The following is a 23074-nucleotide window of genomic DNA, read 5'->3' on the forward strand; positions in this document are numbered from 1 at the left end:
ATTGCTGTTTTGGTCCAGTCACAACAAATTTGAAGAAAAAAAAGCAGCACCCTCTCGATGTATTGACCGTACAGACATAGTTTGCTCTAAAACTTGTTGCTTTTCATCATCATATTTGGATTATTGCACTTCTTCTGGTGGAAGTGAAACAAGACGCAGTTTGTCTGCTCTAAAATTACAGAAGACAGCCTCAAAGTTCTACTTGAGTCATTTTGAAATGATGTCAAGAACAACACAGTATCTCAGCAACATATCTGTCATCAACAAATTGAATGAATATTGCTTTTAAGTTGTTTGATATGTTCAGTCCTCAGAAAGTATTTTGTATATCCTTCAGTACTACGATATATAGTCCTGTCATTATAGCGCTCCATCGTATCTGGTGTGTTTTTTTTAAAAGGTTTCTAAACGATAAGCATCCTCCAGTCGTCACCAGCCCCCCCCCCCCCCCCCCCCCCCCGCGTGGTGGTATCTTCCGTTTGGCGCTACGACACCCGTTTCCTGGAGCTGGTTCGGCCCAGGCTGGCAGTGCTGGACCGGCGGGAGAGGACGGGTGTGGCAGTGGTGGGGGACGTCTCGCTGGGACAGCCGTGTTGGAGCAAAATATCAATGCAGCCTTTGCTCCCGGTCTTTCTGGCCATCTTCATGGCTGTCTGGCCTTGGTTATCTTTCGCTTTCACGTCAATGCCGTACTGGGAGGGAGAGAGAAAGACAATGTTAACTCATTTAGGGGCTTATTTATAGAGTAAATATTGATTAACGGTAGAACAGTGAAATGCAGCTCTTTGCTATTGAAACGTATATGAGACAAAGCAGGCAAGCATTTTTTGTCTGCAAGACCCGGTCCATTTTTACCAAGATGTTCCAGTAACTGTGGAACCACAGGAACTGGAACTAAGAACTAAAAGCCCCTTTTGCAAAAAATACTGTTCGACCACATCTGAAGAGATGTGCAGATAAGGGTAAATAAAGTAGGTCGACGATTGACTCAGAAAAGAGGAAGCAGCGACACAGAGTCGCGCTGTCCTTCTGTGTATTTGCTGTTGCGTGTCTCTCATGGTATTTTATACCTGGAACTAAATTAACCCCGAGTTCCTCAAAAGGTTCTTGGTCCCTTGGGGAAGCTGCTGCGGTGGAAACACCTTTATTGTCTTCTTTGTGAACTTTATGGGAACTTGAAGGCGACACGGTACATTCACAATGTACAGAGGGCCATGGCATGGCAAGACCATGTCAATGTGATCTATGTGAAACTTTATTATGAAAAATGTTTCTCTACTTTACTTGTCATATAAGAGCAGGTAACAATGCACAATGTAGGGTGAACTATGAGGAATCATAAAAAGGATGGAGGAACCCACCCAGACGAGCAGCTGGGTCATGACTACATCTCCCAGCTGACAAGCAGCGTGCAGGGCCGAGCGAGGCGGCGACGTCTCCCCGGTCAGCTGAGCGTTGATCCGTTCCTTGGTGCTGTGGGCCAGAAGGAGCAGCAGCCTGGGCAGATCCCTCTCGGTCACTGCAGAGAGCAACCACACCGGCATGCTGTCGTCTGGAAGCTGGGGCCCCGGGGACGGCTGAAGAGGCGGCACGAACGCCCGTTGTTCGTACTTCGCGCGAATCCACGACTCTCTTTCCTCACTTGGAAAACAGACGCACAGGAGATTGAGTCACGCATCGGGTGTACTCCAGTTTGAAGACCTGGCGTCTGAGATGTGAACGTATCGGTCATTTCTTGTGTTTAAAGGTTTGCTGTCTTTCATATCTCATGGTTTCGGAGTTTCCCACAAGCGCTTGAATGCACCACCGGGAAGACTTTTTAGCACTCAAAATCAGTATACAACCAGTTAATAAATGGTTTATAATGTAGTTGTAAGCAGATATAAGGACATGTGTTTATTAATGTCTTTGGCATTGACTATAACTCATCATATGAGGCATCTGCTAGTGCATGAACAGATAATGACAGCTGATATAACTCATTCTGTATGAATATCAGTATGAGCCAAGTATCGGACCAATTCTGGGTACTAGTATCAGTTTTGGTGCATCCCTAATATTTACTAATGTATTTATTTATAAATAGTTCTTCACTTATAATCTATATAATAACATAATAATCCACTGATGAAGGCCATGAGATGCTGTTAAAAGTGTCGGAGAAATCTAGTAAGTGGATCTTTTTTTGTCAAACTGACACAAACCAATTCCTGAGAATAAAAGTATAAAATATTGATAAATGTTTTTGCAACACACTTTTAGGACTTTCATGTGTTTATGTGTGACAGCATAATAATAGCTATCACGCTATGATTACATGATCAATAACTCACTGTTAATCCCAGTTACTAATGATTCATAGGATAACTCGGTGACAAACGCATGAATAAACACTCAAAAATGTTCTTTTATCTACTTACAGCTGCATTATAGTGTGTTATTAGCTACCGAGCTAGTGTCTACAAGTAGATTTAAATGCTGTACAAGAATGGACTGAAATTAGTTGCTGTCTGAAAATGCATTAGTCAACCTGTGTTCCTGTAAATGAATGCGCTGATACCCACCGTGTTGCAGTAGGCGTGGGTTTGGTTCGGCCTTGGGTGAAGCTCTCCCAGATGCTGTTGGCCATGTAGTTTCCGATGGCCGCCAGCACTTGCGTGAGCTCCCCCGGCCAGTCGTCCAGGTCCAGCGAGCGGACGCGGGACAGGTGAGTCCCCAGGTTTCGATGGATCCCCGAGCACTCGATGCAGATCAGCGCACCCAGGTTGAGACTGGCCCAGGTGGGATCTGCAGGACAAAGAGAGGAGGGGGACCAGTTACAGGACGCCCATAATCAACTAACACAGGTTATTGAGCAGCTGTGGTGGGATGTAACTAAGTACATTTACTCAAATGCTGTACTTAAGTACAATTTTGGGGTTTTATTTCCGTTTCCAGCTAATTTATACTTCCACTACACTGCAATCCAGAGGCAAATATTATTTGTTTTTTTACTACATACAAGTTACTTTCCAGATTCAACATTGCAACATTAAAGTTCTGAACACATTAATGCATCAATAATTATATTCCAATAATATAAAAAAAATTACTTTCACTTTTGGTACTTAAAGTATATTGTTATGCAGATACTCAAATATTAAATGCATGACTTTTACTTGTGTTTAAGTACTTCTTTCCTGTGGTGTGGCTACGTTTAAAGGATCTAACTAACTTCCTTCACCACTGTTGAGTAGCTATAAACAGAGTGAAGTCCATGACACCACCACAGGCTGTCGATGGGTTATGAGGGGGGGGGGGAGACGCTGAACTCACTTGGTGCTTCACAGTCGACACACAGATGGTTGCCCTTGGCGTTACGGATGGCCTGCAGCGCTACAGCCTCGCTCTGGCTGCTCCTCCGAGCCTGCACAGTTACACACAAACACACATGTCGACATCCTTTATTCATCTGTTCACCTGTGGATTCTCAGTTACTCCTGTTTGGACTAGCCGCCCATGACAGTACGCTTTCGTATCTTCTCCTATGTATTTCTATAAATCACTGAACTATTTCTGTCTGCATCACATTTACCTGTCTAATAGACACACGGCATGCAAGTTTACAGAAGGGAGCTTCCTCTACGGATACATCATTTATAGCTATTTTTTTATTCTGACAAAATATCCTCCTTAGTTATCATATTTGTAGAGTTTGTAGGCCTGGTGAAATTCATCCACCCCATAGGAGTTTATTTTGCTGCCTAAATAGTGCAGTGTTCAACCGTGTCTGGTTAATCAGGACTGTGTGGGTGTGGTTTTATCAGATATGGTTGACGGTGCAAACAGCAACCCCACATCGCTGTCATCAGACTTTGATTCAGATGTCGCTAAACCAATATAAGTGCAGAAAAGCAAAGCAAATGTGTGCTCATGTTGGATCCTGACGCTCACAGTAAGAACCTGATTGAGTAAATAGGATTTTAGGGCCTTTAAAAACGTGTGTACCTTGTTTCTGCCGCTCTCACAGGACTGCAGGCTGGCCAGGATCTGGCTCTCTATAGCCGAAACCCAGGAGTCCCGGTCCTCCAGGCTCTGAGCCTCAAAGTGCCATGTCTGCCCGGTGAACGACACGATGATAAAGTCTGCATTCTCTTCATCTGCGAGTAAAAGGGAAGCACAACAAACTCAGGTCAGATTTGCACGTGTGCAGAGACAGTAATTTAACGGGACATGATGTTATGGGCATTATGAATCCGCAGTCAGGGTGAGAGGTACAAAAAAAAAGAAGCTAAACACGAAAAAGCAATTTTATGGAAGATGAGAACAGAACATTTTGGGGTTATGGCAATAAAAACAAGTCAAATTAACAAGCTAAGCTTGGGATGTCAGATGCAATGAAGAGGAAAATGAAAAGAATGTAAATCAGAGCACAAGCTGATTCAGCTCCATCACCCTCACTTGTTACCTGTTTTATTAATGTTTCTCAAGCTACCAAAGCTCTTTAATTTCCACATTTTGCGTTTGGCTGCAGAGCGAGAGATAAGCACAAGGGGGAAAGAAGAAGAGGAGAAACAGAGAAAGAACAAGAACAAGTGTTAAGAAAAGGCTGCGAAGGAATGTTCGGAGAAAGACGAGCATTAATCTGTATCCTCACAGAAGAGACTTAAGAAAACAGAAAACAGCAGTTGTTTAGAATAACAAAAGCGCGAATCAAATGCTGCTCTTCTTTAAAAAGTTAGTGAAAACTTAATCTGTGTGTTGAGTTACCTTCAGCCTGCCCCACGGCTGCATCTCCCTTCTGATTCATGCTCTTCTTCCTCCGATTCTTCTTCCTGTCGCTCATGGGAGATGACTGGCTGGGATCTTTTCCAGCGAAAGGACCGGCCGCTCCTTCAAGGGCATCTGACATTTGACGCCAAAAAAAAAAATGAGTGGATCATATATTGTGTGTGTATGACAGCATCGAATACAGTCATAGTGGAGCTATGGTCTTTTTGAACTGGTGGCAATGACCGAAAGGCTTTTAGTTCTGGCAGTTCGTACCAACACTTTGTGCTTTGGTGGACAATGAGGAGGAGCACCGCTGAAGTCCTCTGTCTCCTCCTTGAGGGGACAGACCACCAGACCGGTCATCAACCACAGACAGAGTGGCTGGACACAGCTGGGGAACTGAAAGCGAGACGAGGAAGTGAAACGTTTACAGTATGTCAAATTTAAAACAGGAATGAAATCCTGTTTGTTGTTTATTAAAGCTTTGATGCAACGTAATGCAACATATGGTACAAATATTCAGATTCATTAGTTTAGTTATAATTCATTACAAGCAAAAGTCTTGCAAACATTTTTTTACTGAAGAAAAAGTACAGAAGTTTTAGCAACCATTTGTACCAAAAGCAAAAGTGGAAGTACTCGTTATGCAGAATATTTCCTATTTGTGTTACAGTATTATAATACTAGATCAGTATTATTAATGCATTGACGTGTCAGCAGTACTTCAAAGTTGTGGCTGGTAGAGAAGTGAAGTATTTAGAGACGGACCAACACATTGTTGCTGTTGGTCTTTTTCGTGGGATTTGTTAAGTATAGAATAAACGTATCTTTTTAAATGGAAACGTCTGCCCTCAGACCCTCAGTGACAAGAAGAAGTACCTGTACTGGTGCTGTCAGCGGCTGCTGGCTCCTTACTCAGCCCGTTGACTCCGGGTCCAGCGCCGGGGGGGACAGGTGAGGGCCCCGCGGGAGCCACGGCTCTCGGAGGACGTTTCCCGGGAACTTTAACCGTCACGCGCAGCAGGTCGATTTCTTTTCCGTGGATGTTCTGCGTGTAGTCCTGAAATCGATGATATATCACACATAATTAACATTTTCATCAGAAATACAGATGCAACTTTGAGAAGAAGTAATACTTCCTCTTACAAATTATAAGTTAAATTCATAAGAAAGTAAACAGCTTGATATGACCTGTAGCTTATCGTGGCTAATGTTAGCAAACTTTAGATAGAACCTGCTGTTTTTTTCCTTTCTCTGCTTTTTCCTACTTCCATAAAATCATAAAGAATTTAAACGTTAAACTGCTTTACACTTCTACTCCACTACAATTCAGAGGGAATATTTTAGTTCTTACTTCAATTTATCTGACAGCTGGAGTCATTTTGCAGATATATATTTTACAAACAAAACATGCGATCAATTTCTAAAATATGATAACTCTACCATCAATGGTAAGCAAAAGTCTCAAAGCAATTCCTTTGGTCCTGTGTTGAAAACCACTGCGGTTGAAACTAGAGTTAAATCTATCAGATATCATCTCCTCCACAGTAAAGACTCTGAATACTGTGTTTTTACTGCTGCATCGATCCGTCTGTTGGTGTTCTCTTACGCTGGAGCTGGAGTGGTAAGACAGCGGGCCGTTGTTGGACAGGGTGACGTATTTCTTCTTCCACTCCTTATTCAGAGAGCTGCCGCTTCTCTTCCACAGGATGCTCTATCAAAAACAACAACCGAGGTCAAAGCAACAAACGGCGCTCTGAATCTGCCTAAATTTAGAGTCGAGGCAATCTCTTCAAAGTGTGAAGTGGTCCGACAACAATAGCTGAAAGCACAATATTAATAGCACACCCTTGAGAAAGGTTGATACTGATTTTTTTGTACTCTTGCTGCTTATGTAAGATGAAATAATTCATTCCCACCTTGTTGCTGAAGAGGGGAATTGGTACATATTATTGAGCTGCAAGCAAACTGAAGCCTCGATGAAAAGTCGGTTTATTTTGTGTCGTGTTTTGTTGATTTTAACCAAACCTGTTTGATGGGAACGCCCCGCGTGCTGCTCAGGTCTTTAGGATCACCGGACTTCTTATCTGAGTCACGATTCTGAAATATAAATCCAAAAGCAGGGAAGTGTTTAGAAGGTTTCAGCAGAGAGAGAGAGAGAGAGAGAGAGGCAGAGGTGGAGCTGAATGGAGTGAAATGATTATGAGAGATGACGGGAGGCTAAAAGGTGTGAGACACCCGGCAGTTGGCGACGACTGACCTTGAAGAGGGAGGGCCGTCTGGGGATGCTCCTCAGCGAACGCGAGTTGACGCTGCCTCCCCCCTCTCCCTGTGCAACCCGCAGATCTCTGTGGCCGATCACAGGGGTGGAGGGGAGGGAGTAGGCGTAGCCACAACTCGGCCCATTACTGGCCTGAGAGGAGGAGGAGCGAGGGCGCAGGGGGGGGGGAGGACCGCAGTGTCCGGAGACGGGTGTGGATGTTGATGGAGGCATGAGGGAAGAGATGGAGAGAGTGAAAAATGGCATGAAAGATGAAAACCAGGTGAAGTAGATTTACATAAAGAAAAGTGGGTGAAGAGCGACTGCATTTTCCAGCCGTAGTTCATCGTGAACGAGGGAAAGTGCTACTGATGGAGCTGAGATGGATGTGGAGAGTGATGGACGCGCTTTAAGATGGTGTTGAAAATTAGATTTCAGTTTGATAGATGATTTAATAACTTGTTAATGCGTTTAACTGCCCAGAGAGAAAATCCTACTACTGAAAATGTTTTCTTTTCCATAGAATACCTTTTTAAAGACGTAACTGTGTCTCTTCTACTCATCAATACTGAATAGACACAAAAAAAAAGGTGACTATGAAATGCTCCTGAAGCTTTATGTAGGTGAGCAGAAAAAAAAGCCAAAAGAAGACTTTGATCTGTGTCCTGTTTTCATCAGGTCTTACGTAATATCTGTCTAGACAGGGAATAGATTGTGTTTACCCAAACAAAAGAACAATAACAAGTTTCACACCTCAATGTGTTCGTATTCATCGCTCTGATATCTGGTATCCTGTCAGAAATATTTATATGTGTGAATCTGTGCAAAGCAGTGCTGTTAGATGTGACGTCATCATCGTCTACATATTGCAGAAGAAAAGAGGCTGATTAGAATTTATTTCCGGTTTACTTTGCTTTACGACTATGGGGCTTGGTGAAGTATTATTTAATAATTCAAATATTTCTTTAAGAGATCCTGTGTTTGCTGAGAGTATGGAGCAGCGAGCTGCTGACCTAAACCAAAATGATGTACATTTAGGGCAGTAAAAATATAAATACAGTAAGGAGAACTATGTGTTGTATACATTATTCATTGATTTAAGAAGCATAGATGGTCTGCGTGGGCCTTTATTGAGATGAAAGTTAAAGCTGTACATTTTGTCAGCAGAATAAGAAAAGTGAATCTGCTCAGTGTGATATCTCAATACTTTGTTGAGTGAGATTAGAACAAATTAGTTTTGTAAATATGGATGATGAGCCTTAAAGAAAACCTGGCAGGTGAGTAAAAGAGCTTAGTTATTAGAAAGTACAGTACGTAGAGTACATAAAGAAGTGGTGGAAGAAGTATTTAGATCTTTATTTTTATTTATTTTTGTATAAAAATACTCAATAGAAGTAAAAGTCCTGCACTGAATACATCACCTATATCAAATATACTTAAAAGTACCAAAAGTAAAAGTACTCATCATGCAGAATGGCAAATGTTAGAATAATATTATATCACTGGATTCAAATTATTGATGCATTAATGTGTTCATCACTTTAATGTTGCAGTTGGTACATATAATTATAAGTATATAACGTCATATAACTACTTTATATAACATTTTTAATTATATGTAATGATTGATTATTTGATTTATATTTTGTATTAATAATCTGAGTCTGCTAAGTAACTTTTAGTTAGTAAAAAGTACAATATTTGCCACCAAAATGTGTTGCGCAGCAGATGCGTAATATTGAAATAGTGAAATAGAAGCTGTCAGGACGAGGTACCTGTCCAGGGAACGATGCTGATCCAGGAGTGGAGCCTCCAGAGTGACTGGGAGAGTTGGGAAGAGACTTGCAGGCCTGCAGCGCCGCCAGCTTCTTCTGAGCTACAATCTTCTGGGCAGCTGGAAAACACACAGACGTTAAAGTGGTTCACTCATCGGACGTGTGTGTGCGTCACAGATGCTAGCGTTTCCTCCATGCGTTTTGTGTGTATTTAATACTCAACTCACCCTCTGAAAACACTCGATCAACGTTGAACCCGTATGTCGCGCAGGTCTCGTAAAACAGCGAGTGACGCACATCGATGCACAGCTGTCTGGCTCTCTGATCCTCGATCACACGAGGGTTGGTGCTACTGATTTTATCTAAAAAAAAGTGAATAGAAAACTGTAAAATATGATAAAAACAGTACCTCAAAGATCTCTGTAAGCAAGGTTGCAAAGGGTTGGAGAAATTCCAAAGGAAATTAAGCTCAGCAAAAAGTAATGCTCGATATTATGGGATATTTGGGTTATAAGTATGCCTACCTAATTCAATGTAACCATGCGATGCATTCTTCAGCACACTCTTCCATGACATGTGCAGTTAATTTGCCCGCATTCCATTAGATAGGAATTCAGTACGATAACAATCGTCTGCATGCACAATATATTCTCCCATCATATGTGGAGCCCACACTGCTGCCAACATTTCTGCACTGTCTGAGTCTGACTATGTGTTTTCATGTAAGCTTTGGTTATAGTACTGCAGTGACTGTATTATGTATTTGTATGATAATTCAGTTAGATGGTAGCCTAAAGCAAAGTACACAGTATATTGTTTACTGCTGGTTTTTGCTAGCTTACTGTTGCCATGTGGGATGCAGCTCGGATGAGCATGCTAACTGCAGGGTTTCTATTTCCATTGATTATTGTGAAACATTTCTTTTTATTAGAAATTAGTCTGTATTTGACATTGGTTTAGTTCCAGAATAGATCTACACGGCTGTGACCGGTGCTGACCTTGGGTGCCGACCACTATGACTGGGATGTCCGTGCGGTGCGCACTCAGCTGGCTGTACAGCTGGTAGAGCTCCTGGAAGCTGCCCTCGTTCTCCAGACTGAAAACCAGGATCACTGCGTCGACCCAGCTGCTGAACTGAAGGAGGAAGAGGACGATGAAGTCTGCAGGTATTACGGGTTTTGCACGCTAACTCGCTCTCTGTTTCTCACACACGCACCTGGGCATCAGGTGGTCCAGCTTCCTCCCGGATCAGTAATAAATGACTCTGTCCGTCCACCAACACTTCCTTTTTATATCTGCCACCTGACGAGGACAATGAGAGACGAGTTATTCAGCAGCATGACAGATGATGAAGCCACGTATCTCTGAACAAATCAAATTAAATATGACTCTCAGCAAGCACGGGGATGAAAATGTATTTTATAAGAATTGTTATTTATAAACCAAAACATTATAACCAGCATTAAAGGACCAGAGGTGGAGGATGTATTCAGATCATTCACTTTAGTAAAAGTATTATAACCACACTGAAAATATTCTGTTACTAGTAAAAGTCTCGCATGAAAAATATGACTTTAGTAAAAGCATGTAAGTATAATCAGGAAAATGATGCATCATTAGATTATTATTACTCATGCATTAATATAAAAGCAGGATTTTACTGTTGCAATTGGTTGAGATGAAGCTCAACTATTAACTAATGATATTTTAATGATGGATTTATCTGCTGATTATTTTCTCCACTGATCGATTGATTCCTCCTTCAGTTACCCAGAACCCACAGTGACACCTTCCCAATGTTTGCTTTGTCCAACTAACAGTACAAACTGCAACATTATTAGAAATTAATTCAAATTATTAAAAAAAAAAGCAGCAACACTTTCACATTTGTGGAGCTCGAACCATGAAATATTTTTCAATGAAAAAAAGATGATCAAATTAGCTGCCAATAAATGTTCTGTCAATTTATTTTCAATGAATTGTTTCAGTTCTACATTTGCAATATTTCCCACATCATATTTAATGTTGTGCAGTCGAAGCATAAAGCGGCATGAGAATAAAATACTCATTTAAAACATTTAGTTCCATCCCACCACTGTTAAGGACACAATACAGACGATATGTTTTATGTTTCTTACCATCAGACTTCTCAAGTGCAACATAACTGCCGGTGATATATTTGTTCACCAACGCTGACTTGCCGCTTTTCAGACTTCCCAGAATGCCCTAAGAGAAGAAGCGAAGGAAACACAACACCGTTCATTTAGGGTCGGCGGACACGCTGCACGCTCGATGACAGAGTTTCAAATATAGCTCTCAGACAGAATTAAAACACATAGTTCCTCTTCTGAATATGTTTTTGTTCCTATTAGTCATGTTTATTCAGTGGTGAAAGAAGTATTCAGATCCTTTACTTTAGCAAAAGTAGCAATACCACAGTACAAAACTACTTTTTTAATACTATGTAGGTAGCAGTACAAATACAGAAGCACTATCAGCAAAATGTACTTTTATACAATATATTATTCGATTATTATTGCATGTAAGCAGAATTCTAACAGTGTATTTGGTCAATATAGAGCCAGTTGTAACAACTTTACATTCTAATGGGTTGTTTAATTAAATTGATGTTTATACATACGAGTTGATCACAGATAAACTTTATCTGTAAAGTAACTATGGCTGTCAAATAAATGTTGAATAACAACTTCAATATTTCACTGTATAAATGCAGTATAGTGGTAAAATAATAAAGTATAAAGTGGCAGAAAATGGTAATACTCACGTAACTCAAAATGATACTTGAGTAAATGTAATTAGTTACTTTCCACTACTGCATATAGTCTAAATTCCTCATCCTAAGTGTTACTAGACGTGTAGCGTCATCGACTTCTCTAATAGAATGACACAATTGTAAATAAATCCTTCTGTTTCTGACGCAGGTGTTAACCGACTGTGAGTGGTTCAGTATCTGGTGCACTTTGTGCCTCACCAGTCTGAGCTCTGGGATGGATCTGCTCAGGGTCCACTCCTGGCTGTTGGCAATATTTACTAGAGTGAGACAGACAGAGACAAACAGTCAGTGAGGCAGAGATGCAGAGAGAGAGATTCATCATTTTCATCATGTACAGTAAAAAAAAAAAAAAAAGCCACGATAACAGCCTTTCTGTGGGAGAGCAATAAATCACACAGCTGCTGCGTGACCGACAGCCGCAAAGCGCACGTGTGGCCTCGCAGGTCGTCTTAATGAATGCAACCTTTCGGTCACGACGGGGGGGGGGGGGGATCCGACAACATCCAGCCACACCACTCTTTATCCACTTTGCCTCCCCCGTGTGCCACAAATGACGGGCAGCTGTGTGGTGAGTTACTGTGGCCTTTAGTGGATGCTCCAGTTCAGCTGTCACTCAAACATCCAAAGACTCACCTGTGGATTTTAACGGCATCTCCCCTCTGAGCTAGACCTGCAAATAACGATTTCTTTTCTCGATTCTCGGATTAACTGTCGACTTTGACTGTTAAAAAAAAAGCTCATTACCATTTCAGGTGTCTACAAATGTCTTAAAAACGGTATTCAGTTTAAAATGATATAAAAACAGGGAAAATCCTCACATTGGAGAAGCTGGAACCAAAGAATAATTGTCATTTCCACTTGAAAAATGAAAGCATTAATTGATAATCAAAATATTATATGGCAGTATATCATTTCGGCCAGCTGACTAATGGATTAATCGACATCATCTCAGCTCAAAATTGAGACACGTTTTGATGTTGAAGGTTCTTTGGTGTGGCATGAACCCTCACATGCGCACACACACACACACACACACACACACACACACACAGACACACACACACACACACATCAAACAGTATAATAGTCGAGAAGGGTCGGGTTGCACACAGCTGTGCCAACGTCCCTACTGGGGAATAGAAAGGTGGCATGCCCCCAATGTGATGTGACCATCAAAACCAACTGCAGCTTCAGAGGGACGAGGATAAAGAGAAAGCCTGGGGAGAGTCTGAAACTGATTCAGAGACGGAAAAAACATTTTCCAGTTTATTAGGTACATCTAGATAAAACTAATGTATCCTAATACAACAGTCCTGCATTAAATCCTCCCTTCATGAAGGTTATAATGGTCAGTTTGTGTTGAAACTGTTGATTCAACCGTACAATCATTTTGGAGGATGTTTATATATATCGTGGAGAAAATAATAGAAACACATCTGTGTCAGTATAACGCAATACAGTTCAACAGCACCACAAACTGCAGCCTTCAAAGGGATCAATTGAATCAACGCCTCTCTAAAACAAAAACTGACCATTATAACTTTCATGAAGGGAGGAGTTCATGAAATACTGCAGCACTGTTGTATTCGATTGCATTAGTTTTAACTAGGTGTACTTAATAAACTGGAAACTAAGTGTATCTGTTACTTTAAACAGAGTCACTAGCGCCATGCTAGCAGCTCTGTGAGGCTGTTTGTTGGCACAGCTGTGCTTTGAGCTAAATGCTAATATCAGCAGGCTAGCATGCGCACAATGATGTTAACATTCTGTTGTTTAGCACGTTTATTGCTCACTGGGTTAGTTTGGCGAGTTAGCATGCTAACATTTGGTAATCAGCACTAAACATAAAGCACAGTTGAGGCTGATTAGAATGTTGGGATTTTAATCAGAAACTAAAGTAGTGGAAAGAATGTGACCTGATGATGAAAGGCCTATTACTGTTGATAAAAAGTAATTGAGATTCAGCATCTTGAATATATGATATTGAATGCCAATCCATCAATTAGATGTTGAGATATTTCCCTGGATATGTGAAATCTGTGACCTGCTGATGGCGATAGAGGAAAAGTCGGGGGATCATGCTGCTGAAGCTAATTCGGAGCAAAAATTATCAGAAAATGCAAAAGGATTAAATCACAGAAAGACTACAGAGGCGACCGGGAGGTTTTGGCAGACCACAGCGGCCGCCATCCTGGGTGTGAATGTGTGATGTGTCCTTCAAAGACAGATGATGATTAAACTCCTGCTTCTAAATCTATGGAACAACCCAGGCCAACATCACACAGATGCAGCCGGTGATGATGTGCAAGTCCTGCCACACAAACAGACACGCACAGAGAGTTTGTCTATCTTTGTCCGAGTCAAAGCTCTCTTTATGGCTTGCTGCTGTTGTCAACAGTGATCCGACTGTGTGATCCTTCTGCTGCTTCGACCCACAGATTTATACAGAAAGCCAATTATCCACACGCTCTGCTCCAAACCAGTCATGTGTGATCCACTCTGCAAACTCCCACATGTCGCCTGTAGCTCACGTCTAAAACTGCCAATTTTGTGACTTAAATTTTTTTGGTGGGGGGGAATTTTATCCCAATCCTCTCAGTCTGTGTGTCAACGCACACACACACACACACACACACACACAACACCTCCTCCTCCTCCACCCTGTTTCATCAGACTCTGCCTCTGTAGCAGCAGCAGAAGCAGCAGTCCTGCCGGTTGCCATGGCAACACTTCCTCCTGCCCTCAGTATGTGTGTATGTGTGTGTTCAAATATGTGTGTGTGTGTGTGTGTGTGTGTGTGTGTGTGTGCAGTCGGCAGGGCTAGTCTCACTACTTGCGTGTGTAACAGTGTGAATACACAATGAGTGAATGAATCTATAAAACACACACACACACGCGCTCTTTCTTTGAGCAAACATGTTTGTGAGAAAGATGCACTGTTGTAAGCTGCAGCCGTCGACGCGCAGCGAAGAGGACACAACGGCAGCCATGGCGATCCTAAATCTTAGAATGCCACATGAGTGCTTTTGACATGATGATGGAATTTCAATTGAATGCCCGACAGAGACAAAGACAAGAATGAGGGGGAAGGAGAGCAAAAAAAAAAGAAGCCCCATATAGTGGCAGAACATGTAGTGGGTGGAATATCAAAAACAGGATTAGTAATGTTCCTGATTGGCTGTGGATGCACCCTTCCCTGTTTGATGTGGATGAACAAATATCGCCTCATGTCTTTCCCTCTATATGGAAATAAAGCCGAGGCAAAAAAAACAACCGGAGCAGCACAATCCGCCCGTGATCATGTCACCAGCTCCTCTCCCCTTTGGCTTCATTATGAGATTTAAACCCATGCTGGGAACGCTGCTTAAGTGTGTGTATGTGTGAGTGCAGAGATTACCCCTCCAGCGGTGTGAAATCTGCGCACACTCTGAGGGGAATTAGATTAAGTCTGTCCAAGATGATTCTATTGTCAGTTCTCAGATCAAAGAACTCCATCTGTCGTTAATTTGGCTTCGGGAAAATGTTTCTCGACACGTGACGGTATCATAGCCTGTAAATGTATTCTGTGTGGGGTTCTTTAAAAAGATCAACCCCACCCAACCCCATCCCAACTCATTTTGAATGGATGCCTGTGCACAGATGAAGCGGCTCCATGTCTGATAATTGTTTGGCAAAGGAACAGAAGACAGGAGTGTGTCTGATAAGGGTGCGTAGTCGTGGATGTAGTCAACATGAAGGTTTAGAGCGATGAAAGAAGAGGTGAAAGTGATGTTGTGACATCCTACCTTCCTCTTCACTGGAGTCCCTCTGTATATAGACAGGCGGCGCTGCGGAGGATGACCCCGCTGACCCTGAGCTGCTCTTCGTGAAAATGCCACTAATGAACTTGAGCATCTTCCTGTCTTTAGTGGAGCCTCGGTTGCCCTGCTGCGCCTGCTGGGCCAGCCCCAGGTCTTCGGAGAGGCTGTTCAGGTCACTGTTGTCCAGCGTGCGGCTTTTACCTTTGCGTCCTGGTTTGTTGGCCTGGGTGGGAGGTGCAGGTAGGGAGGCCGAACCTGCCTTCAGTCTGTCCTTCCTGGGGATGTCTCTCATCACTGCAGCCATGCAACCTCCAACCTCCAGAGGTATTCCAGCTTGAGCTTCGTCCCGCAGGTCCCTCCAGCCTTCGGGCCTGCTCGCCTCGGCCCATGAGGCCCTGCAGGGACCTGGTGAGCGCGTCGGCATGCGGCAGTCCTTCCGGTCCAGGCTCTGTGCTGAGGTAGGGCTGCGCTCTCTACCGTCCCTGGAGTCGCGACCGCGGGTCGCCACGCTGCTGTGAGACTTCAGCAGACTCACAGGACGCTGTCCCACCGGACGGATAGGGAGGCTGGTCCTGGTCGGGGTGCGGATGGGCTCGACCACCTCTGTTGGAGGTGTGGTGGTCAGTAACGGTGACCTGCATTGCTTTGCTTCTGGGGTGGAGGGAGTCTTCTCGACCTGTATTAAGTCAATCTCTGCAGACTTTGTCTTCTGAACTGTCGCTCTCTCAGCAGGTATGGGGATTGAGAGGTTGCACGGTGGCTTTTCGCTCCCTTTGATCGGGACATCAACAGTAGAGGGCAGTTTATCCTTCAAAGGGCTGAGGGGTTTTCTCTCTCCATCTTTGAGTTCATCGGGTAACTTGCTCCCTTTCACAATAGCAGCATCCTCAGCTCCTTGCGGTTGTCCTGCTCCATTCTCACCTCGAGCCGGAGCTTCACCTTCAGCCTCCACTTTAGCCCCGGCCTCTTCTCCTGCCCTTCCTCCAGGGCCGGCCTCCACCTCCTTCCCCTGGGTGCTGTTCTTGGCCTCCCCTCCATTCTCCTCCACAGCCTCTACTTTGACCAGGGTGAGGGAGATGAGGTAGGTGGTGCGTTGCTGCAGGGCGCCGCCTCCGCTCATGTGGTCAGGCTTCAGTGGACACACAGTAGATGAATGAAACCAGACAGAGCGACATGAACGGCTGACAGTTTGCCAGCGTGTTGGGATGTGAGAGAATCTGGCAGCGCGACTGAGACAAAAAACTTACACGGAGGGAGATTAAGTTTCTCCTTGGAAGATACAGCAGCAGAGCGGCTGTTGGTTTCATCCATCCCCCAAATCCCAATTTCTTTTGTTTCGGATATTAATTTGAGTCACGGAATCCTTCTCTAACTGTAATTTTCATTTCTCTGGAATACAGAAAACAAATCCACTCTTCCGGACAACCTTCAACACACTGTCAGTGCAAGTCCAAGCAGCTCTTTTGTTCCTAGAAAACACCCAATTAAAATCTATCCGCTGCATATGTATGCAGCTACTGTGGCAGATAAATCTTCCTTATGGCGCCTTATTCCTGATGGTAATTATTTACTTGACCTTATTTTTATGTGCAGCACCCCCATCTTATATGTTGCTCAGTCCATCCTCTTCACTCAGAGCAGAAAAAAAAAAAAAAAATCAGGATTCAATTCAGAATAACAACTGCCCCGCATCATACGTCATCAGGAATGTGATCAACAGCAGCTGTAACGTGAAAAAGGTAACGTCTTTAAAAATGCATCAGTGTCACCCTAAAGCAGCATGGCACAGTACACCCAGAGCTGTACGCGGTCCAGTCCGGATCATGGGCTCTCACTTCAAGCCACACATGTGTGTTGACAGATGCATCCATTCAGAGAGCGCAGCGGCAAGAAGGCAGGCAGCCTCGCGGAGACGCACAGGAAGGACATTGACGAGGGCTGAAGGGGATCAGGAGGAGAAGCCAACAGAAGCCCGGGCGGATATCTGGAGATGCATGGCCGAGTCAGGGCGCGTCCGGCCATCACGCCCCTCTCGCTGTCTCCCGGGCAGCCTGTGTCCTCTGAGCGCATTAGGCGGTGAGCAGGACAACACAGAGGAGGCGCTGAGGCGAAGTCACTGCCAAAACGGATCCCCCCCCCCCCCCCTCCCCCCGATAGAGACACCGTCGCACAGCTTCAACGAGTCCAGTCACACACACACATACACACACCCTCACACATGCACAGCTCACACTCTGCGTTTCTCTCTCCTGCACTCACCAACACACCGATAGGAATCTCCAATGTCCCTCCCTCTACATGCCCCTCCTTGTTCCAATAGGCAATCCATACAAAGCAGAAGGATCCTGCTTCTCTTCTTTCCCTTTCCCTCCTTTATTTTCTCCCCCTCTCTCTCTCTCTCTCTCTTTCTCTCTCTCTCTCTCTCTCTCTCTCTGCTGCTGCCTCTCAGACTGTGCAGGGTCCCTGCTCTTTATTGCTCATCCCTCCCATCCCCATCATCCCCTCCCCTCCATCTTTCTCCCTGCGTGCCGGAGAGGAGGGGGAGAGGAGGAGGGGGAGGCAGCGGGTAACTGCTGCTGGTAAAGCAGCAGTGCACACATAAGCTGGACCTGCTAAATGAGGACAGACCGCCGGAGAAAAGATCAGCGGCAGGGAAAGGAAAGCAGGAAGGATTAGTCAGGGGTGACAACAGGGGGGGAAAAAAGGGTTTTCGTGGAGGGAAAAAGACAAAGTGTAGGACAGGGTGTGCTTTCCAAGTGTCTGCTCCCTGTCTCATTTATACAGCTGCCAGAATAGTTTCATCAAGATCATCCATCTGTCTTCAGCTGTCTATTTGTGTGTGTGTGTGTGTGTGTGTGTGTGTGTGTGTGTGGCTCCGTGTGGCTCCTCCTCAGTAGGAGGCTTGGCTTGTTTGTTGCTAAGGTGTTACAATCTTCCTGGCTCTGGTGGCACAATCATCTCCGTGTCCTTCCTCCCTCCTCCTCCTCCTCCTCCGGTGGTACATTCTGTATCGCAATCACTCCCAGGATCTCTGTATCAAAATGGTGTTTCTCTGTGCGTGGGTGTTTCATTGCGTCGTACGCAACTGAGTGAAGGAGATTTCCTGTGAGGTTATTGATCGGTAGTCTATTGCCGGCTACGGCATGTGTTCATTAGCAGAAGTGGGTAAGCTGTGGGCTCACAGCATGAAGCGGAGCATATTGGACATCAATAGTTGACCACAGAATGCAAAAAAATATTAAACACACATACTGTTATATCAAACAAACACAAGCATAGAAATATTCCATATGATGAAGTAGGTGAAAACAAATCTGTACATGCTTTTAGAGATACAGTGACTCATCTACGACATAATACAGTATGTTACTAATACAATTTGAGTAATGAAAGGAATTAGGGCTGCGAGTATTTCACTATCCGTTGATCGGTCCATTATTTTCTCAATCGTTTAATCGTTTAGTCCACAAAACATGAGAATATAGTCTAGAAATTCCCCAGAAGCCAAGTTGATGTCAGCAAATGTCATATTCAGTCCGACCAACGTTCAGAAACCCAAATAAATTCAATTTTTATAATACAAGACAAGGAAAAGCTAGACCCATAAAATATTTTGCATTATTCGATTCATTACGCCAACTTCAAATCATTTTTCAATCGACTTCATCGTTAAGAAACAGAAATTAAAATACAGGAAGATAAGATAAAGTAAACTGCTGCCATTATGATGCCTGCTACAACACTGCAGCTAACATGATTACACACATCCATCACTTGTATTATTATCTGGTGTAATTTCATGTTAATTACTTTCTGATTAAAAAAAAAAGAAAATCCTTGAAGTGAAATCGGAGGATGCTTTTCCCCACAGTGCACCAGTCTCAGCCTCCCACCATCATCCCATAATACACGATCAGACCGTCCACCTGCTCAGCCCACTCCGCCCCTCCCCTTCACCAGTCAGTGAGAGGGCAATAACTACTCTCCCTGAATACAAAAGACCTCTGACAACCAGCCGCCTTTTGGCTCAAGGGGAAAAACACAGGAGCTGAGAGAGGACCGCAGCCTCCAACACAGAAGAAGACTCACGAGTCAAAACCTCGGATAGGAAGCTGCTTTTTAAATAGTAAAATCCAAACACACTGTGACGTGATACGTGAATAAAAATCGATTTTTTTTTTTTAACGAGAACAGTGCAGCTTGTAGTGCTGCACGGCGAATCGAACTATTTAAAACAATAGACACCAGCAAACAACGCCAAAAATCTGTTGTCTTTAGGCAGACATTTTTTAGAAACACTCTATGCAAAGAGACACACACACACACACACACACACACACACACACACGCATTAACACCTATGGGCGGGTGCTGTCAGATGGATAGTAGCCAAGGGCAGTGGTCATGCTGGGTGATTTTTCATTTCTCCTTCAGTGGGAGCTGTCCTTCCTGTCTTTCCCCCTCCGCTCTGCTGCCATGCTGCAGTGAACACATACCAGTCAGATTCACATTTAAATGTCTTCATTTGGCTCCACCTGACCCCCTTTTCTCCACCCCCCCCCCCCCCCCCAGCGTTTCCTTGGCAGACAGTCAGTCGACCACATCCCACTCGCTTATTAAGTCCAAAACAGAGAGGTGGCTCTCTTTTTAGCACCAGTGAACTCTACACTCACAGATCCAGGCCCCACTGAAGATACACTGACTTTGATCCTCACTCCAGCAGCCTAATTACAACCCCCCCAAAAAATTTTTAGCTGAATGTTTAACACATAGGGGAAGAGCTTCTCAGAGCGTGTCTAGATCTGCCAGATCCCCCCAAAAAAAAATACCTCAAAGCACTCCCAAAATCCATCAGGGGGCGGATTGACCTTCACTTCACACACAAACAGTGGGCTGATGAATTAATGGATGAAATCAAAAGGTAAGCTGTTATTTCATGAGGTTATTCCAACCAGTCTGACCACGCCAGTGGTGTCAAGTACATTTACTCAAGTACGATTTTGAATATTTTCCAATTTATTCTGCTTTATACTTAAATATTGTACTTTTTACTCCACAAGATGTTTCTACCTGTGATTGATTTTCCTAAACGTACAAAACATGTGATTAACTTAGTAAATATGATGCTTTATGAAAGCCTAAAGGCCCCTCATAGCCACACGAGTGTGTCTGATTAGACCTGCTCAGGTTTGAGTTATGCAATGTATGCAGTGGTAGATGAAGTATTTAATGTAATACAGGATTTATTTAAATGCAAATCTTTGATATTGCCAATTTAAGTCAAATTAGCAATATCAAACTATGAAAAATCGTCAACTACGACTACTACATCATTTTACTTGAGTAATGGTACAAAAGTATTGATAGTATCAGTAAGTGCCACTGGTTTAATTTGAAACGATCTGTTGTATCTTAGAATCTTATTGTGTTTTCAACGTAATATCTAAATCTGAAAAGTAACTTCAAATATCAGATAAATGTAGTAAATCAAAGTAATATTTCCGTCTGGAATGTTCTGGAGTAGATGTTTAAAGTAGAATAAAATATAAATACTCAAGTATTTTTGTGAAATGTTCTTGATCTGCAATGTCAAACAGTCTCTTCTTTTGAAAATACTCAAGTACCTGAAAATTGTATACATAAGTATGGTACTTGAGTAAATGTACTTAGTTACTTTCCATCAGTGGTGGACAAATTGTTAACTGGTGTGCACAACTTTTTTTTTAGATATTCCCTGATCTCCTTAATTTAACACTCTGAAAGGGGACATCTTGCATTGCGAGTACTTTTACTGTTAATATATTTAGCCGGTAATACTTATGTAGTTTTGAATGCATGGCTTGTACTTGCAACAGAATATTCTTACACTGTGGTATTAATACTTTTTTTCCAAAGTATGGCATGCTTCTTCCACCACCTGTGTGTGTCTTCAACAGAAAAAGGATGCGGATGACAAGAAACAACAGTAACACATTGTGTCACATTAACAAGAAACGGTGGGAAGTAGAGATATGAGGAAATGATGTAAAACCGATCGGCTTTACGTGTAAAGGCCCTGTTCGTCTGAAAGGAAGTGGCTTTGAGGGCGGCTGCAGATTGGCAGACAGGAAGTGGGCCGCACAGCAGGTTTCATCCTGCTGCCATGGCGATGGCTGCTGAGGGATGTTGCCATTGGCTGGCCGTGTCCAGGAACTGACTGATAGATAAATGCTACTGTATCAGGCGCCGAGAGGTGAATTTGAAATGAGAGTGAAAATGAACATCGACCTCTCTGAAATAGACACGCTGACTGACACAGGAAGCACAGAGAAAGATATCAATCACCAACGCTATCATGTTTCCCCCCACCCCCCGCCACTATTGTTGATGACGACAATGAGCAAACTCACTTGTGAACCAAAGTCTGCTCAACATTTTTCCTATCAAGAAATGCAGTAAAGTGAGCACCTTGAGAGGCAGACCATGCACCATGTTGTGATGCGCAACTTTGGCACAATATGTCGCTTTCTTCCCCAAATACAACAAAGTAAGAAGGATGAGCTTACCTTGAATGCTGTGGAGGTAAACTTTAAGTCCTGAGCGCAGCTGTTGATCCGCAACTCTTTCAAACTGCTTGGAAAGTCTGTTGATTGCACTCTGGAGAGTCGCATGTCTCTTGATCTCTGCTTTTATTGCACAGGAGTTTACTGATTTGCTGCCGCTGTTCATCCTGACACATCGATCTCTTTGTAAAGTGAAGCTAAAGTGCCTCGCTTCAGCCCATTTGAACTCCTGGCTTGCTTGTTCCACAAAGACGAACACAAACTTTAAGACGCAGCAGCAGCAGAAAAAGAAGCGGCGGCCGCTGCTCAGGGTTTCTCTCTCGCTCACTCTCTACACCACAAACGTCAGCTCACAACAGAGTGTGTCTCAGTTTCCTCTGCAGGTTTGAACTGAACTGAATTCACTTCCTTATTTCAAACCATATTCTCACAACACACATGTTCTGACTGCTGTGGTGGCCGCACCATTGAAAAAACATGATTTATTTCACATTGCATGCTCTGCTTCTATTAGTAAAGAATTCATTATATACAAATATAATAATTATCACACTTTTTTTTGTGAAATGTTCCTGTCTACAATGTCAATCAAACAGTGTCTTATTCAGTATTAGTAGAGCAACTCGATGCGCCTCAGTAACAGGATGTTACAGTTTGTCTTTCTTTCGTAGAACGCTGTTCTGTGCAACTGGTAAAAAATAAACTCATTTATGTGTGAATAAATGACTGCTAATGTCAAACATTTCTCTGTTTGTCTTTGTCATGCTGTATCACAGATGTCTCCCTGATGTATTACCAAGCGTATTGTGTAATCATTGTGTAACAGGTGTCCTGTTAAAACCACAGAGAGCCTGCTGAAAATACTCACTGTGTTCACACAGAGTGGGAATCCTCATTTTTCATGTTTAAATGCTACTTTTGTTTTTATCGTTTTATAGAAACATCTTAACTTGCAAAATGGAAATCACACCGGTTTGTCATTCCAGACACAATGTGTGGTTGTATGTATGCTCAATGTGGTAAAACAAGAAAATACTAAAGATCAATAAATAAATATAAAATTTAATTAATGTATAGCTAAATTAAACTACATAAGGAAGGAACCGTCACTGTGCAGAACAATGTGTGTGCATAGTTTGATACCAGGAAGC

General features: G+C 43.1%; 1 protein-coding gene across 6 annotated transcripts; it reads right to left on the reverse strand.

The window, feature by feature from the left end:
* Positions 1–446: 446 nt before the first annotated feature.
* Positions 447–22151, reverse strand: agap2 (ArfGAP with GTPase domain, ankyrin repeat and PH domain 2). 6 transcript variants are annotated; one of them, XM_068732804.1, is made up of 19 exons: positions 21927–22151; positions 11780–11838; positions 10926–11013; positions 10004–10089; positions 9786–9921; positions 9015–9149; positions 8788–8906; positions 7013–7165; positions 6781–6852; positions 6362–6466; positions 5632–5812; positions 5026–5151; positions 4750–4884; positions 4448–4507; positions 3988–4139; positions 3316–3406; positions 2565–2787; positions 1362–1641; positions 447–692 (listed from the first exon to the last, which is right to left on the reverse strand). In XM_068732804.1, the coding sequence occupies exons 1-19, from the start codon at positions 22087–22089 to the stop codon at positions 486–488; spliced, it is 2571 nt and encodes an 856-aa protein (XP_068588905.1). In that variant the 5' UTR covers positions 22090–22151; the 3' UTR covers positions 447–485. The 6 variants fall into 6 exon arrangements, with proteins under 6 accessions (XP_068588905.1, XP_068588900.1, XP_068588906.1 ...); XM_068732799.1 differs by lacking the exon at positions 21927–22151 and adding an exon at positions 15367–17510; XM_068732805.1 differs by lacking the exon at positions 4448–4507.
* Between the last annotated feature and the right edge of the window lie 923 nt (positions 22152–23074).

This window comes from Cebidichthys violaceus, unplaced genomic scaffold (genome assembly GCF_023349555.1).
Source record: "Cebidichthys violaceus isolate CVI_PGR_0920_01 unplaced genomic scaffold, fCebVio1.0.p SCAF_6, whole genome shotgun sequence".
Taxonomy (NCBI): Eukaryota; Metazoa; Chordata; class Actinopteri; order Perciformes; family Stichaeidae; genus Cebidichthys; species Cebidichthys violaceus.